The 18,100-nt window shown below is 56.2% G+C and overlaps 1 protein-coding gene across 11 annotated transcripts in view; it reads left to right on the top strand.

The window, feature by feature from the left end:
- The first annotated feature begins 832 nt into the window (after positions 1 to 832).
- The window catches only part of Per2 (period circadian regulator 2), a 35,920-nt gene continuing 18,652 nt past the window's right edge, over positions 833 to 18,100 (top strand). The window contains exons 1-10 of one of the 11 annotated variants that reach the window (XM_063237026.1): positions 836 to 970; positions 1,496 to 1,691; positions 5,962 to 6,189; positions 6,889 to 6,945; positions 7,673 to 7,827; positions 10,592 to 10,713; positions 11,462 to 11,663; positions 15,906 to 15,957; positions 16,616 to 16,758; positions 17,900 to 17,978. In XM_063237026.1, coding sequence (XP_063093096.1) covers positions 5,972 to 6,189; positions 6,889 to 6,945; positions 7,673 to 7,827; positions 10,592 to 10,713; positions 11,462 to 11,663; positions 15,906 to 15,957; positions 16,616 to 16,758; positions 17,900 to 17,978 — 1,028 coding nt within the window. In that variant the 5' untranslated portion in view covers positions 836 to 970; positions 1,496 to 1,691; positions 5,962 to 5,971. Of the gene's footprint in view, positions 986 to 1,036; positions 1,186 to 1,495; positions 1,692 to 5,961; positions 6,190 to 6,888; positions 6,946 to 7,672; positions 7,828 to 10,591; positions 10,714 to 11,461; positions 11,664 to 15,905; positions 15,958 to 16,615; positions 16,759 to 17,899; positions 17,979 to 18,100 lie in introns of those variants that run through there. The other 10 variants (XM_063237025.1, XM_063237027.1, XM_063237028.1 and 7 more) reach the window with 10 other exon arrangements.

The following is an 18,100-nucleotide window of genomic DNA, read 5'->3' on the forward strand; positions in this document are numbered from 1 at the left end:
AGCTCTTCTTAAACTGAAAACTACAAGACTCAATTTAGCATTTGATTAAGTTCCCTTTTCAGAAGACTGTCTTCTGTCCTTGATGACGTGCTTGGGGATGAGGACATCTTTCTTTATTTTGTACCTCTTCATAGTAACAATGACTCTATTTCCTAAGACAAAAGTTGCAACACATGATTTCAAAAATAATGACTATTTGAAAGCCGGCTGTCCTAGCCAATCTAGGACAAATGTCAGCCATGCCACCCGGTGACTTGAGTGGGTGTGCACAGGGAGCTGCAGCTGGTCAGGTCGCCCTGATTGTTCCTGCAGTCCAAAGCCTAGAGATGAATGAATGAGAGTGCCAGTTATTGAATGAAACTTTTGAGTGAACGAAGCACGTTCGCTTGAGGCTCCCTGCGGTTCCGGGGGCCAGCCTCAGGCCCGTCACCCAAAGTGGCAGGTCCCCTGGATTTGGACTTCGGTGGAGCTCAAGGAACTCAAGGAAAGCCTGTCCGGGGCCGAGCTCCCCCGCCCCGCAGTGGTACGTACCACTCCGAGCCCGGCGAGCAGGCCGCAGCCGGGCGAAATGAATGGAAAGTGTCGAGACCGGAAGTGGAAGGGACCACTCAGGAGGACGAGGGGGGACTCGAGCTCGTAGCGGCTTCATTGAGGAATAGAGGCGCTGAACATGGAGTTCCATGTGCGTCTTATGTAAAGAGAGAGACAGACTCCGCCTCCAATGGGCAGGCGGCTCTGGCAGGCCCAACCCCTGCTGTATGCAGATGAGGCGGCTCCTCGGCCAATGGTTAACTCGGGGGGCGGGCTTGGCGCGCGCGGTCACGTTTTCCACTATGTGACAGCGGCGACCCGCTCGGCGCAGGCGGCGCGGGGGGAACCAGCTGCTCTAGGTGGCGGCCGCGATCGTGCCGGGCGGACCGACCGAGGGGCCGACTGAAGGCCGACAGACGCGAGGCCGGACGCGGCGGCGGTGAGTGAACGGAAGGTGCGTAGGGCGGCGCGCAGACTGCCGGGCCTCTTACGTAACCGCTGGCCGGCTGGCTGGCGGGCGGGCAGGTGGGGGTCCAGCGCCGGCCCAGGGCTTTCTGGGCCTCTGTACGCCCTCGGACCGACCCAGCCCGGGCTGGCAGAGGCGTGCAGGACGCAGACGGTGTCGTCCAGGCGTGCGCACTGAAGCTTAGCAAGGTGGGTCTTAGTGGTCCCATTTTGCAGATTGAATAAGTGAAGTGCAGCAAGGTTAAACAACTTGTCCAAGATCATGGCCTGCTGACCGACCACTGACCCCAGTCTGTCTTTCTTCAAACGATTTTCTTTTTCAACACCCCCCTAACCCCAGGGGAGGCCCAGATAATTGAGGGTCAGTGCAACTGCCCCTGGGCCCTGGTGAGTCCTGGGGAGCCCGCTTTCTGCTCAGAGGCTGAGAACCAAATCTGTGCCCGGTGAAGGGCCAAGGATGGGTCAGCGCTGAGCACTTTATCTGGGTCTCCTGGTGCAGGTGATCAGAGAGCAGAGAAAGCCCCTGGGAGACCCTGTGAAGCTCCTGCCCTCTGCCCACCTTGGACCACCTGAACTGGTTCCCCCTCTGGGACAGACTGAAGGCCCACCTTGAGAGGAGCAGTCACATCATCCTTCCGCTGCCAAGTACAGACGTGGACCAGGGTGTGGGCGGGCCTGCCCCCCTGCAGGTCTGGGTGAGGGATGACACCCTGGTTGCCAGGGTTTCTGAAGCCTACACAGAAGGAGCCGGTTTGGAGGCTGATTCATAAGCACAAAACAGCAGCGCCAGGAGGTCCCTGGAAACTGTGCCAGGCAACCCCTGGACCTCAGAAGGCCCCTCAGGGTCATCCCAGCATCCGGCTCTTGTGTGCCCTCCCCTCTATGTTAGGAATCCCAGCATGTGGTGGGCACCCTCCTCACAGAGGTTTTTTACCTCCTGTATTTGCCCAGCTGAGCCACTGGCCTCCTGGCTTTTAAGGAGAGATGCCCACAGCCCCCTCCCAGGATGGGGATGGTCCCATCTCTGCTGCTGTGGCTGAGGAGAGACAGGGCTGCACCTGTGGCTCTGATAGAACCAGAGTTTTCACAGAAAGGCTAATCCCCTTTCCTAAGTAGTGCGCTGTGACAAAGCAGGGGTCTTCCCTTTGTCAGCGGCAGCTGTGTGATATGCCACCCAGGGATGGCTCTGCGAGCATTCACACTCCTGTCACTGTCATTGTGATTCATTGGCACAGAGCTGCAGCAGGCTTACTGTCTGTGGAGGCTGGAGCCCTGGGCGTGGAGGGAGCCCTGTGCCAGCCAGTGGCTCGGTGCTGCGCTGGACCTCGGTTTCTTCCTCTGAAGAAGGGGTTGGATCTGTTCAGTTCCAGAGTCCTGGGTTCCTGTCACTCACAAATGGCTTTCCCTGGCATCTGAGCAGGAGATGAGAGGTTGCTGACAGTCCTGCCTTGGTCTCCTGTAGCGTCTCCTTGTGATACTTGTTTGCAGAAGAAGTGGGAAGTGTCCCTGTCACCTGTACTGCTGCTTTCCACGCAGAACAGGGGCCCCAGTTGGGACACCAGCTGGCAGGCCCTCCGGTGTGGAATCAGAGGAGTGGGTTGCTTTGAGCTTTGTAAAACTGCTGTATTCAGTAAATCCACTAGAAACTCATGAACCTGCAGCTTTACAGACCACTCCGGCTTGCCCTTCAGCCCCAAGGGAGAACAGCAGGGGTGTTTGCTGGCTCTCCCCTGACCCCGAATTTCTCTGGGACGCTTGGCCCTCTGTTCATTTTGCACTGGTTGTACACGTCCACACTGCAAGCTGGCCACTGGAGTTCAAATCCAGAGCAAAGCAGAGGCAGGAAGGGCTCAACAGCGCTGAGGATGGGCCAAGGCCACAGGATCACTGGCTGGCATGGGGGAGGGCTGGGTGCTGCAGTGCCCTCTGGGTCCCGAAGGGCTCTCCCTAGAGTGATAGTAGGAATCCAACAGCCCTTCACTGTGACACTGGGGAGCAGGGTAAACACAGCTCACAGACCTGAGGAGCAGCAGGGCTCCTAGAACCCTACATGCGGAGCATCCCAGCTCAGACCTGGCCTGGGGGCCACTGCTTGGCATTATTGCTTTAAAATGGGGTCCCTCTCCCTATGTAAGGACAAAATGCACCTAGCGGGGTTGAGAGATGCCTTGTGGGCCTCCTTCCCTTCCATATTTGGACAGCCCTGGTCACATTTTCCTCGCTTACCCAACCGTCACCATGGAGAGCGTGGCTGTTTATTTACCAGGACAAACATTTTCTCCAGATTACAACAGGCTGGCCCCAGGGAGTTGGCTGCAGTAGGAAGTAGAAACATATTACAGTGTTGGGGTTGTAGAACACCACAGGGCAGACACACAGACCAGGCCGTCTGGTGCTGTTACATAAGGTGGGAAACCGGCAGGGTGAGCCAACTGGGAAGCCAGCCTAGTGAGGGGCCGGGCAGCCTCAGGCGGACATCAGGCTGTGACCTCCACTGCTTGCGAGTGACCACACTTTCTCTCTAGACATGATCCTCACAGGCACTAGATTAGTTGCAGATTTCTGAGTTCAAGGGGATGTAGACTGAAAGGGTGTGAGCAACCTTCTCGAGCCTCGGTGGTGGCCACAAAGACTGAGCTGGCCCAGGCTGTTTGCCTTCTCCGACTGTTAGGCTCAGAAACTATGCATAGCTGTCCCACTGAGGGGACCTCGCCCTGTCCTCCCAGGATCCAGCGCTAGCCTCAGCAGCTCCAGCCCTCTGTCCTGCTCCCCACCCCACTGGATCTCAGCCGCTGTCTAACCCAGTGACTGTGCCCAGAGCTGAGCCCAGCACTGTTCCTCACCCTGACCCTTCTGCAGGGGCAGAACCAGCAGGCAACAAGTGAAGCCAGGCTGTCCCTGCCCTCCTCGCCTCTCCTACCCCAAAGTCTGCCCTGGCTGGCGCTGGGTTCAGCCAGCTTGGCAAAGCAAGGCTGCCGGCAAGCACTTTGGTGCTGAGGGGCACACTTTCTGGGATCGTGGGCTTTTGAACATCGGCTGGCAGGCTTGCACTACCCTTTCTGCAAAATGATTTCTCTTCCACCCAAGATGGTCTTTGCCCTGGTGGATCCTACTCAGGCAGGCTCCCAGGAGTGAGACCTGGCCGCCCCAGAAGCTTCAGACAGAGAGAGCCCCCAGATGGGGCAGGTGGGGCTGAGCTCTTTAAATACAAGCCGCACTGTAATTCCTCTTCTGCCACCCTTTCCTGTAGTGATAAGCGGTGCTAACAGAAGTAATTTGTAGGACACTTGCTACATTCCAGGTGCTTGGCCACAGATTTCATCATATGATCTCCCAGCCATCAAAGTGAGACAGGAGCGGTTCTTAGTCCTTTTAGAGAGGAGGAAGTGAATTAGAGACTGAGCACTTATCCAGGGTCACACAGCCTGGAAGAGGAGCCAGAAACTCTGGTCTCTGAGGTCTATTCCCTTGACCACTGTGCTGAGCCTTCCTGTTGCCACAGTGATGGAGTCACAGCAGAAAAGCTGCTGGTCTGGGGAAGGGGGTTGGGGACAAGACAGCAGAGTCAGGGGTGCTGAGGGCCTCAGGCAGGAGCCCTGCTCTCCACCTATACTGCAGTCATGCTCAAGTGTAGTCAGACCTAGTGCACCCCTACTTCTCACCCAGAGTAAGCAGTTCTGGCTCCTCCTAACTATGCTAGTCCAGCTGCCTCCGTCTTCCTCAAATGGGCCAGGCACTCACAGGCCCCAGGACCTTTGCATGTCACCCCTGCAGCTGTCCATGCCCTGCTCTCTCCTGGCTGGTGATGTTGGGTCTTAGATGTGCAGTCCGGGGCAACCAGAAATGGCAGTACTTTCCTGAAGGGACAGTTGCAAGGTGGCAAGAGGGATGGACAGAGAAGTGGGGAAGAACAGCCTGGTGGCACATGATCGGACACCCTCCTGAGATGACGGCCCTTGTCACAGGCACCTCCTCGCCAAGGCTGTCCACAAGCGGAGGCAAGGAGGGAACAGAGGTGTCCCACTCTTTCTTTCAGGGAGGGGTGGGAGGGATTTGCAGCCAGCTCCTTCTGTTCCTGGTCTCCCGAAGTCCTGGTTCACTCCACCCTGTTGGCAGCAGCTAGGGTGGTAAGGCCCCCAGGGTGTGGCTCTTGGCCCAGGTCCAGAGTAGCAGGAGGACCCCTGGAGGGGCTGAGGCCTACGATCTCTCTCCGGAGATCTGGGTCAGAGCCCCTTGCATGCAGGACTGTCCCCAGAAACTGCCCCTGGGGCCTGGGCTGCTACTGCCCTGCACTTTCCCCAGGGCACTCATTCTGAGTCCAGGAGTTCCGGCTCATGTTCCACATCCACACACCCAGAAGATGAGCCTCGTGCGGGTGGGAGACACCTCTCCCTGTGGTCTGCCATGAGGACCTATAGGTGCTGGGTGCTCAGAGCTGCAGGCAGTGGAAGCAGTGCTGTCACAGTATATGACTATGGTGGCATGGAACAGCAGTGGCCCCTGTCAGGGTAACTGAAGGACATGTTGTCACTTTGCTCCTGGGCTGAAGCCCACTGCAGTGCTTGGGAGCCCAGGTGCAGGAGGGCGCCACACCCCCGCCCCATCTGTGGAGCCCCTTCAGGGTGTCTCCTGGAGCTCTTCGGTACCAAGGTGGCCGCGCTGGCTGGGCCCAAGGGCCCATGTGTAGGGAGATTGTAAAACACAGGCTCCCAGACCTTGCTGCGAGTTTGTTCTTCACAAATCTCCCAAGAGCTGGGGGTGACTGTCAGTGGATGCTGAGCCATCAGCCCCTCATGCCAAGGCCAAGAGCTGATTCCATTAGGGGGAGCCCAGCGGATGGGAGCCAGGGCTTGGTGCTGCCAGTGTCTCTCAGTAAAATGCAGGAAAGATGCCCCAGGCTGGTGCCCTTGGGCATCCGAAGGTGCTTTCTGCTCTTTCTAATGCTTGCCCATCTTTGTCTGGCAGCTGCTCCAGCATGGATGGATTCGTGGAATTTCCTCCCAGCCCCACCAAGGAGCCCATGGAGCCCCAGGCCGGCCAGGCCTCGATGCAGGAGGACATGGACATGAGCAGCGGCTGCAGTGGAAACGAGGCCCCTGAGAACAGCTCCACGGGGCAGGACTCTCAGGGCAGCGACTTCGACGACCACAGGAAGGAGCTGGGGATGATAGTGGAGCCACCCAACCCCCAGAGGTGCGGCAGTGGCTGGGCGCTGCGGCAGCTTCCTTGGCGGCTTCCTCTCTGCACATGTCAAGACCCTTGTGACAGGATTGCTTCTGCACCTTTCAGTCAGGGTCACTGGGTTTTCCAAGATTCCCAAAAGTCTTTTTTTTTTTTTTTTTTTTCCTTGAGACAAGGTCTTGCCATCTACTCCAGGCTGGCCTTGAACTCACTGGGTAGTTCGGGCTGGCCTTGATCTCATGGCAATCCTCCTGCCTCAGCCTCCTGAGTGCTGTGGCCCACTTCTGAAAGCCTTAATACTCAGAGTAACTAATGTGCAAGGACCCTCCCTTCTTCTAAGGATGCCGTGGTTGATGGTGTCCTGGGAGGCTGCAGGCCCGGCTGCGGCTGCTCTCACTGATGGGCAATTGGAGAATGCACCTGGCCACTTGGCCTTGTGTTTCCGGCTCCCAGCTCCCGGCTCCCAGCTCTCCTGACCACTGACTGCCATGCATTTTATTACCCTGGGATTTGCCCCTTGGTGCTTGGGCTCACTCTTTGGGCCCGTGCCTGCTGGGCAAGTGCTTCACCCTGAGCCACACTTACACTTTTCCGAGTGTCCCAGTCCTGGCACCACCGAGCCTGTGACCTGGGCCTCTCCGGCTGGCTGGGTGGGAGGAGGTTCGAGAAGCGCATGTTACCTGAGTTCCACTTTCTCCTTCACACTCCCAGCGCCTTTAGCCTGATGCTGGCGGAGCCTGAGCCCAACTTATCTACCAGTGGCTGCAGGTGAGGCTGCCATAATTCCTGCACCACCCTCGGAGGACCAGGGCCTGGTGGGGAGGTCAGATCCAGGGAGAGGCCACATCCCCACACTTGGTTCAGGGCCACAAACCTGCACAGCCATGCAGGTGCACACTGTCCTGTGGCTCCCTGGAGCTGAGCCCCTCCCGGCCCTCCTGAGCCCTGGGCATTCCTTAGGCTTAGTCTCCCCCTGGGTGTTTATAACCAGCTGTCCTTATGTGCCAGACATCTATCACCTCTGGCACAAAATCCACTGTCAGTCCTGAGCTCGGGGATACAGTTCCCATGACTGTCCCTGCACCCTCTGCGTCAGTGGGCCAGACTCTACCTGCATATGCCCAGAGTCGTGCTGTCCTCCTCACTGTGCCCTTCTCCGAAGTCCCCTTTCCCCTCCTCCACTCTCCTGGTTCACTGTGCTGCCCTCTGTGCCCACCGTGCATACTTTTCTCACTGGGACGGGAAAGATAGGCACAGCTTAGGGACAGGCAGCCCATTCTGGCAAGACCCAGGTCTGACGCTGGGGAGGGCTTCTACCTCCCCAAGGTCTTACCAAGGAGCTATCTCCAGCAGTGTCCCCAGACATTTTTAGCCACCATAGTTAACAAGAGTGCAGCTGTGCCCCGTGGGTGAGGTGAAGAGCCGCCCCTACCTGTTCCTCCAGAAACCACGTCCATGCAGTTCGCACCTGATCGCTCTGTCTTGACTTTCACAGCAGCAAAGGGTCTCCCAAAGCAGACACACACAAGGAACTGATCCGAACACTGCGGGAACTGAAGGTCCACCTCCCAGCTGACAAGAAGGCCAAGGGCAAGGCAAGCACGCTGGCCACCCTGAAGTACGCCCTGCGGAGCGTAAAGCAGGTGAAAGGTAGGTGCCCCTCTCCCAGCTCCACACCTGAGGGGGTGAACCCTGGTCCCCACACTCGACAGAAGTGCTGGCTCTCAGGAGCCCGTTCCAGAAACAGTGGCTGTGGTAAAAGCCTGACGGGGCTGCAGTTGGCTGGAAACCTCAGTTCACTAAAGGTTTTCGATTGCCCTGGATTTTTAGGGAAGAAAGCCTGTGGCTAAAAGAACTATGAGTCATGAGCAGAAACTACAGTCAGTGTTTGAATTTTTTTTTTTTTTTGGATATCAGGGATTGAACTCACAACCTCACGCTTGCCAGGCAGGCATTTATGCCACTGAGCTAAACCTCCAGCCCCCAGTGTTTAAATATTAAAAAAACTTTTTAGAACAAGAACCTCATTGCTTTTAACCGCGCTCAGAATCCTGCCCCCCTTGCTTCAAACACACTCACCCCTCTATCTTTGGCACTTTCCGAAGCAGCTCTGGAGCACTCCTGTCTGAGTGCTTCTGGCTGCATTATGGTAGCTGCCATGATGTCTGAACTGACACAAAACATGGACTTTCCGTGACCATTTCGACTTTGGGGAGGAGCCAGGAGCCACATTGTGCCAGCTCTGGTGAATAAGGTGCATGAGGAAGCAGCCTCCTGTTTTTCCAAGACAGAAACTGCCACAAACAGCGGATTAACAAGCGGCGGTCGTAGGACGCAATGAAAGTTTAAAAGGAAAGGCGTATTGCTGTGAGTCCCTCAAGCTGCTCCCTCGCTCCAAGCACACTTACCCCGCTGCTCTGGGCAGTGAGACCTTCTGCCACATTCAGGTTTCATTGGTAACAATTTAAACATTCACCATGTCTTTCGATTGTCTTTGTGCTTATCCGTGTGCCTGCTCTCTCTGGGCTGTGTCAGGCTGTGCCTCGGCGCATGTGGTGTGTTGCAGGGCGGGTGGTGTGGGCCTAAGTCCAGTGAGATCTCCCTTGTAGCCTGTCAGAGGCAACAGGCAGCGTGGGGCGGAAGCGGCTGCCATTCAGCTGAGGACCACGAGAGGTGACGGAGAGCAAGGAGCCGGATATTGCCAGATGTCAGGCTTATGAACTCATAAACTTTTTGTTCACCCAAATCATGTGACTCTCCACCCTGCGGAGGCAGAGCAGCTCAACGCTAGCCATTGAGTGTGCAGCCATGGCCTCTGAAGGTGGACCTGCTCCACGTGTGTGTGTGTGTCTGGACCCCGTGTCAGGCAGAAGACAGAGAGAGGCTTTTAGTATTGGCTGGTGAAGAATGAGTTGAAGGCTCACACAGGAACAGGTATGGAACTCACAAGCACAGTGCAGGGTTTTGGACAGAGGCTGCAAGGTGCATCTTGGGTGCCTGCTGTTCAGGAAACCTGCTGGGCCTTGTACCTCTGGATGGACCCCGTTCTCCTCCTGCCACCAGCAGAACACGGACACCACCATCTTCAGCACAAGCAGAGAGCCCTGTGCTGCAGACGAGGAAGGCAGAGGCTGCTTCTGTCCACCGCTGGCTGGTGGATCATGCCTGGGCATCGGACCCTGCCCAGGGCACTCAGCTCAGGGCCCATAAGCCTGAGACTCTACACACTGTCTGAAAAGGACAGCAGGAGGAAGTGGCTTGAGCAGCTGTAATCTCTGGCACAAGTGACTCCTTTGGTCAGAGTCTGAAATTCTTGGTGTCTGCAGTACCTTTACAACTTAAGAATCCTGCCAGATCCAGACGCTGCATGCACTTTACGTCTGGATTTGGGCATGTGAACGGATGTCCACCAGTCTCTGAAGGTGGAGAAGAGTCACTCAGAGAAGGTTCTGCATGGATCCAAAGGCCTCACTGCCACCCCGTGGATGCATGCACTCCTGCCCTCACTTGGCAGATCCTGGGTCCAACTCCAGACCAGAGCCATGGGTGCTCTCTTTCTAAGGCTGTGGATGAGAGCCAGCTCCTATGCCCCTGTTTGGAGTAGGGGCCACCAGGGCCTACGAACAGTGACACACAGGGACCAGCTGGGTCACACCGAGCCCTGTGGATGACCCCAAGGACACAGGCACTCAGAGCCTCTTTACATGGCTTTCTTTCAGACCTGGCCCCTCTGACTGTGCACAGCAGTCGGTTCTGCCAGGTGGAGGTGTCTGACAGGGCCAGCCAGGGATCAGGCATGAGGGGACCCACGGGTGTTACACCACAATTCCAGATCCTTCTGGAGAAAGGACTCAATGCTCACGTTACCTGAGTATTTACTATTTTAAAACCTTTGGAAAGCCAGGCATGCTGTTGGGGGGCAGAGACCCAGTGCATTCTACAGTCACCTGAGTGCCACTTGACACTTGGGGAAGACACTGTCTGCACTGACCTCAGTCACTGGAGAAGGGTGGAGTTCACCTGCAGGCATCAGGGGCGGTGTCCCAGTCCCCTCCCTCAATGTAAGACAGACATGTGGCACCTGAGACAGACACCTGGCACCTGCAGTTTAGAGGAAAAGGGGTTTATTTAGACTCACATTTCAGGTCCTAGGGCTGGCTTCAAGGCTGGACCTGCAGCAGAGGGCCTGGCAGGAGGGGGCCAGGACTAAAACCCTCCCCAGTCACACCTCTTCCAGCCAGGCTTCACTTCCTCATAGCGAGTTAGCTGTGAGCCCCACAATTCAATCACCCCAAAAGGTTCTGCTGATGAGCATATGATGGTGGCCACTGGGGGCCACGCAGATCTAAACCCTGACAGACTGTACCAACTCCCTGGGCCTTGCCTGCTGAGTGTGAACATGGTTTTCTTGCAGCTAATGAGGAGTATTACCAGCTGCTGATGTCCAGCGAGAGCCAGCCCTGCAGTGTGGATGTGCCCTCCTATACCGTGGAGCAGGTGGAGGGCGTCACCTCCGAGTATATGGGGAAGAACTCAGTGAGTGTCTCTGAGCTGGGGATCCATCTGGCGCAAGCTCTTCCTGGGTCAGCACTGGCCCTCTGTGGCCACTGCTCAGGAAGTGGGATCTGGAGGCTGGGATCTGGAGCACTCTATGGCTCTGGACTTCTGTCTCTGTGTGACATGGTCCTCCTTATCCTTGGATGGACCTGACCACAGCTGCATATGTCCACATCCCTCCGGGTGAGAAGACAGGTGTGATGTCCTTCCACTGGTCCAGACCTCATGGTCCCAGCAGGGACTAAGATTAGGGACTGCAGAGCCCTCTGTTGAGGTTGGGGCAGGAGATTTCTAAGTGCTTAGCAGTGGGATCGGATCCAGCAGGGGCTGGGATTGTGGCAAAGGTGACCACAGCTCAGGGTCCTGGCCCTTTCCATGTCCTTGTTCCAGTGTGACCGACAATACCTGGTCCTGGGCCAGAGGCAGCCCAGGTCCCAGGGCTTGCAGAGGCCAGGGTAATCAGCCAGGCAAATAGAAAGGAGGGCTTCCCTCCGCCACAGTCCACCTCAAGACGACAGAGGTCAGGACACCAGGCTCCCAGCATGTTGCTTCAGATGCCATCATGATGAACCCCAATATCTGGAACAGGGAAAGTGGAATTGTTCAGGTCAGGGCTGAGGCCAAGGTCCCGGAGATCTCTGACCTCCTGTGGCCTGCTCCTTCCGGTTTCCCCATCCGTCTGACCTGCTGTCCATCTGAGACACCCAAGTCCTGTCCTCCTTTCCAGGATATGTTTGTCGTGGCCGTGTCCCTGGTTTCGGGGAAGATCCTGTACATCTCTAGCCAGGTGGCGTCCATATTTCACTGCAAGCAGGACACCTTCAGCGATGCCAAGTTTGTGGAGTTCCTGGCGCCCCATGATGTCAGCGTGTTCCACAGCTGCACCACCCCCTGCAGGCTTCCGTCCTGGAGTATGTGCAGTGGAGTCGGTGAGGCCCAGGCCCTGTGCAGGTTGTGGGGAGGGCAACTGGGGAGGGACTTCAGATGAGGCGGGGACCTGGGAGCTAGCTCCCCATTACCTCTGCTGGAGACCAGCCCTGCTGTCAGAGGAGAAAGGTAAACGGTTGTCTCTTCAGAGTAAATTTAAAAACAAAAAAATAGCATTTTTGTAAATTCTAGAAGGAAGATTTCAAGAACAGCTTCAGGAACAAAGTTGAGGGGAATTGGCATCTCAGACATGCAGTGTACCGGCAACCCAGGGCGCCCGAAAGATGCCTGCTCCCTTTGGCCTCAGCAGCATAAGAGACAGGTGCAGAGTGACCTCTCGATGACCTTGGTGGAAGCAGCTATGTGAGGCCAGGCTGTAAGGTCCTCTGGGTGCAAACCACCCAGTTTCCAGGTAGTACAGCCAGTCTGTCCTTACGCTGGGTGGCAGCGTCCTACAGCCTAGCCTGCACAGTGTCTGCTGTGCTGCATGCCTCATGTCCAAGCTTCACATCCCAGGCCCTGCAGTGGGCCCGTGTCTTCCCACCCCTGGGCCATCTCTGGACCTGGCTGCCTCCAACCTTTCCTGCCTGCTGCTGGTGGGCCCTGCTCTCTCCCATGCCACCTTCTGAGATCCAGGCGAAGTGGCCCTTTGGGGGCATCAAGGTGAGGCTCTGAAGAGGGATTGGAGCCTTTCGCATGGGTCCAGTCCTCCCCATCTCGGGGCTGGATCATTACCATGTTTGGAGTGGGTTTCCCCACAGTGAGGCTGCCCCTTGCGTTGTTTCTTCTGCCCTCTGTGAGACCAGCACTCGGCCTTCACCCGTGGTTGGACAGATGCTGGCGCTGTGTGCCCTTGGACCTCTGAGCCTCCAGAACCGGCTGCCAGACCAGCATAACCACACTGAGAGAGTCAGGATCAAGAAGCGGGCATTGGTGCAGCAGCTCCTAACGGCACAGAACTACCTTTGAAGCTAGGTAACTGGTGGCTGACAAGTCCCAAGTGACATCTGGGACAGACTGCACATGGGGGCTTCGGGGCTGAGCTTGGGAGAAGATGGAGGTAAGGAGGGCAGAGAGCGCCTTCCAGAGCAGCAGCATCGATGGAAACCCGGGCAGCAAAGGAAGTCATCCTCTCAAGGACAGAGCTAAAGCTGTGGTTTCGGAGAAGCAGCAGGGACTCTGGCAGAACCGTGATCATGCCTGGGCTGGTGAAAGGCGGAGCTCACTCGAGGAACCAGGATTCTGGTGGAAGAAACGTCCCAGGAGCCCTGTGCTGACCTACCTGCAGGGAGGGGCAAGCCAGGTTATAGGAAGAGAGAGGGAAGCTGAGCAGGCGCCTTGGCCTGCTGTGCACAGCGGAGCAGTGAGCACAGCCATTTCTGAGCACTAAGGGGGCAGCTGCCATCCATCTGCACAGCAGGATGGAGGCTTCCAGCAGCCCTTCAAAGCTCCCGGTCATCACAGCAGATCCCAGAGGAAAAGCCTAGAGCTACCTCGGGCCCTGCTCCCTGCACCCGAGTTCAGTGCTTGTCAGAGTTCTGGCCAGGGCTCCAGTGCATAAGCCCCACACCAGGGGCTGTGTCTGGCCACTACTGCTTCTGCAGGAGGCCTAGCTCCCTGCACTGAAACTAAAAAAGGTGTCTCAGGATCCCTCAGGCCCAGGTAGATGCCTGCCTGGAGCAGAGCACTGAGCTCCACTCAGACAGTGCCCTTGGGAGGTGTCACAGTGGGGTTACCAGCAGGGAGAAACACTGCCTGTGAAAGTCACCCTGAGTGTAGATGGGGCCACCGGAGCCCTGGTGGCCAGGCAGCCTGAACTGGGGGAGCAGCTGGCCCCAGGGGCCAGGAGGCAGCCTGCAACCTACAGTGAGACAGCAGTGCTCTGGGTTTGCACGCACTGGGGACGGGCACATCCCACTGCACCTGCCCTGCTGCTGTATGGGAGCAGAGAGGTATTTGGCTTCGCAGGTGCACAGGTGGACTCTGGGGTTTTGAGCTGGCTCTGGAGTAGGTTTAGACTTAGTGCTGTGGGATGGAGCAGTTGCCCTGAGTGTTAGGAGAAGTGCTTAAGTTTTGGTAAACTGGTCGAGTGGAGCGGCTCATTGGAGACTGTCTTTAAGAGGTGGCTGGATCATTAGGATTCGTCGGCACCTTCCTATCTTGGGACCAGTGTGTCCCATAGGAGCCAGCTGTCTTAAAGTGGGGCTGCCCAAGAGCCAGGCATGGTGGCTCATGCCTGTAATCCCACTTGGGAGACTGAGTCAGGAGGATCGTTGCAAGTTCGAGACCAGCCTGGGCTACAAAGTGAGCTTAAGGCCAGCCTGAACTGCATAGAGAGACCCTGTCTCAAAAAGACAAAAAAAAAAAAAGTGGGGTTCCTCTCCTGTTGGTCTCTGAGTGCACCCTCTTGCCCTTCTCGCTGTTAGATAATTTAGTCAGACCAGGGCCACGCCTTGGACTTTGCAGCCTGAGAACCATGAGGCAAACAAACCTGGATTCTTATAAACGACTAGTCTTGCCAAGCAAGGTGGGGCATGCTTATAATACCAGCACTGAAGGAGGCTGAAGCAGGAGAGCTACCAGTTCAGGGCCCTCCTGGGAAACTTAGTGCAACCCTGGCTCAAAAAAAAAAACTAGTGTGGGATGTAGATCAATGGTAGAACACCCCCAGGTTCAATTCCCAGGGCTGAGAAAAGAAAAAAAAGCAAGAAAAAACCACCATCTATTCTCAGATGTTTTGTTAAGTGACAGAAAAACATCCAAGATGCCATCTAGCCAGGGGTCCCATGAGCTGGTGGCCCCTCTGTCCCAGCTGCTGCCACCAATACCTTCCCGGCCCCCTGCCTGCCTCCCAACCTTCTTGTAGCTAAATGTCGCATCTTCAGCCTTCTGCACTGTTCGGTTGGACAGACTGAGGCGCACGGTTCCAATGCCCCCACTGGGCCAGCACAGCCTTGCGCTGAGTAAGAGCATGGAGGGGCTGAGGGTTCAGACCGGTGGAGATTCTGCAGCAGAGAGGAGAGGGAAGAGCCTGGCCACTTAGCCTTTGCTACACCTCCATGTGCTCACCGAGCCTGCAGCCAGTGGGAGGCCCCTCAGGAAGCCTGCCTCCCTCCCTTGGCACTTGTTGGTCCCCTCTCCGCTCCAACTGTCAGAGCTAAAGCTGAACCGGAGGATCCAGAGCTACGGAGCAGCCAGGAAGACACAGAGCAGAGGGCAGGGCCTGAGTCGCCCGAATCAAACTTGACCTGATCAGAAGCTTGGCCAGGCTCCAACTCTGACCTAAACCTGGAGCCGTCGCCATTTCGCCTCTCAGGCCTCCCAGGTGTGGGACCACTCACAAGCTGGGGGCCAGCGGTGCCTGCTGCCAACTCCCATTCCACCAGCAGTGGGAGCTAGGAAGGACACTGCTTCCTTCCCCAGCAGCCCTGTTTCTGTACCCCTACAAGCAGGCATGCCTGGCAGGTGCACCATGAGTTAAGGGGGCTACCTCACAAGGAGGAGATGCACCCTGTGGGTTCAGGGCAGTGCTCTCCTCCCCAAGTGCAGCCAAGGCCCATCCATCAGACCATGGCTGTTTGCAATGGGTTAGGATGTTTGGGCAGGCATGGTTGAGCTGTGTAGTGGAAAGGGTATATCGCTCTGCCTGTAGGTTCACCCTGTAGGGTGGTGACCTAAATTGTGGTGTGAATGAAAGGAGCCTGGGTAAATTCTCGGCCTTGATCCTGGCCAGCTGTTGCATACCCTCTTCTTCCACTTGTAACTTTCTGCTTTTTCTCTTGTTTCTTTTGAGTAGAGGAACCTTTGTGTGAATGATCAGAGCTTAAGGCTCCTTTTGTAAAATGTCTTCAAGCCCTTTTGGGAACATCTACTCCTTCAGTACTGATGAGATGCCCCAAGTGATCACTGTCAGGTTGTTACTAGACATTTTAGATTTTGTATGGGGGTCAGGGATGCACTGAGTTGTTTCCATTCTAACTGAATATCCCCAAAATATATAGCTTGTGCTCAGGGCTTTCTCCATGTGCCCTGGGGGGAAGCATTAATGGGTTCTGCATAATTCATTATACAGCACACTTCGGAAGTGTAGACAGTGAAAGTTTCCTGACTCAGGGACCCCCTCATTCCTGCTGAGTGAGGATTTCCTGCGGCTGTCCAGCTGCTCCCCGTCCACTGGAGACATGGAGCAAGCTGTCTGCATTGGGTGTTCCAATTGATGGATGACTTAGGGCTGTTTCTTTCAGATTCCTTCACTCAGGAATGCATGGAGGAGAAGTCTTTCTTTTGCCGTGTCAGGTGAGTGGTTCTCCTAACTGAGCACGTGGTGCTGACTCTACACCTTTGGTGCTTGTGGAGGGGCCGAGGGTTGCCTATATCCACTGCCCTGACCCCTGTACAGGCCCACAAGGTGCAGCCCTGCAGTGACTCTGGAAACTCACAGGGCAAGCACATTTCAAAGGCACTCAGGGTGCTAAGAGAGTAGCTGGTAGTGGGTAAGTTGCCCAGTTCCTTGTGGACAGTGTCACATACAAGAACATGGCCAGGAAAAGTGTGCCCCCGGCCTGATGCACATGCAGCCTTTGGTTTGCAGGTGTTTCCAGTCAGGATCCTGCAGTTTTTCTAATAGACTCTTGGTGCAAGACAGGGTGACCAGTTGAGCATCCAGTCAGGAATGACCCTGGGCCAGTTCAGGGGCTCAGGCCCCCACAGCAGGAGCAACTTACCTGATCTGAGTCCACATCATCTAAGAGATCTCCTAGTGGCTAGGCATGGACTCTCACAGACACTTCCTGTGCCGGATCCAAAGGACAGGGCCCAGCAACCTGCAGGCCCAGGCGTCTGCTGCCCTCTGTGTGTCCTGGGTCCCATGAGCAGCTATCCTGGACCGTGGGCTAAACAGCAGTCAAGGACCAGCCATTTGTGGGACTCCAGCTCTCCCCTCCTCACCCTGCAGCGTCGGGAAGAACCATGAGAATGAGATCTGCTACCAGCCATTCCGCATGACGCCCTACCTGGTCAAGGTGCAGGAGCCACTGGGGGCTGAGAGTCAGCTGTGCTGTCTGCTGCTGGCGGAGAGAGTGCACTCCGGCTATGAGGGTAAGTGCTGCCCTCGGCCACATGTGGCTTCCGGCTGGGTGGTCTGCCTGGCCTGCCCCACCCTGTGCAGGTCTCCATCCGCCCTTCCCTGGCCACTCTCCTTTTGTCTGCAAAGTGAGGTCAGTTGTGGTGTTGCTCCCATCTTCGTCCCTTGGCCTCGCAGGCCCCTGAAATACAAAGTGCTGGTTGGTGTCCTCCCCACCATGGGCCTGTCCTGCCCTCCCTTGGGTTTCCCTTCCTGCCAACCCACTCTGGCTTCCCTTGGAGATCCCATGGGTGCAGTGTGTCCCCCACCCCAAGCTTCACCCTGTCCCTTCCTCTGCCCACACTCACTGCAGCTTGGCCTGTGGCCCAAAAGAGGTCCAGGTCTTTCCGTCACAGCCCAGAGGATCCACAGCGCTGGGTACCCAGTTGGTGGTATCTTGTGATCCCTCCAGCTGCCACGCTGTGACACACCAGTGCTCAGATCTGCCGTAGTGGCAGCTATGTGGTCTGGGGACCCAGCCTCTCTGGAGGCAGGTTCAGGAGGGGCCTGGGTTATGGGTCTGCTGTGCCCCTCGGAGGCTAATGGTGATTCCCACAAAGCAGTCTCACCAGCAATAGGAGGGTGTTTCATGGCAACTGCGTGGTTTCCTGTATCGTGCCCAGTGAGAGGTTAGAGGAGCCCCTAGATTTCAGCACGTTAGTCCCCTGAATTGTCAGTCTCCAAAAACAGTAGAGTTTGAAATTCAGTAGTGAAAGACATTCAGTAGTGAAAGACAGCTGACGTTCTTTACACAAACCATGTTGTAGTCTTTGCTGAGCCCCCTTAGCATCCATGACGTTCTGCAGTACAGTGGCCCTTGCTGAGACCTCCAGTCCAAGTGTGCACACTTTAGTTTCACACTCAGACCCCTGAATATGGCCAGCATGCACGGCTTTGCTGAGAAGAGCCCGAGTGCCTGTGGTCCCATGGACCTGGGGTCCCATTCACCAGGACTAACTGCAGAGCGGGGCCTCGATCTGCCCTGCCCTTGGGCGGCAGGCACACAGCTTGAACACTATTGTTACCCAAAATTCTGAAACCATCGGGTACTTTCTACCACATGTGATAAAACTACTTCTGAGAATCTGAAATCTGTGCAAAATTCTGTTCTTTCAGCCCCTAGGATTCCTCCTGAGAAGAGGATTTTTACAACTACACACACGCCGAATTGCTTGTTCCAGGATGTGGATGAGAGGTGAGTGGTATCACACGCCTGGGGCCACCCAGCCTCCCGCTCTGTCTTAGGATCTTTGTAGTGACAGATGGCTCAAGTGCCCTGAGTGTCAGATGGCATTGGTAGTTACTTAGTAACCACTA

This window comes from Cavia porcellus, unplaced genomic scaffold, assembly GCF_034190915.1.
Source record: "Cavia porcellus strain 051 isolate PalLab524CR breed Dunkin Hartley unplaced genomic scaffold, mCavPor4.1 scaffold_26, whole genome shotgun sequence".
Classification (NCBI taxonomy): domain Eukaryota; kingdom Metazoa; phylum Chordata; class Mammalia; order Rodentia; family Caviidae; genus Cavia; species Cavia porcellus.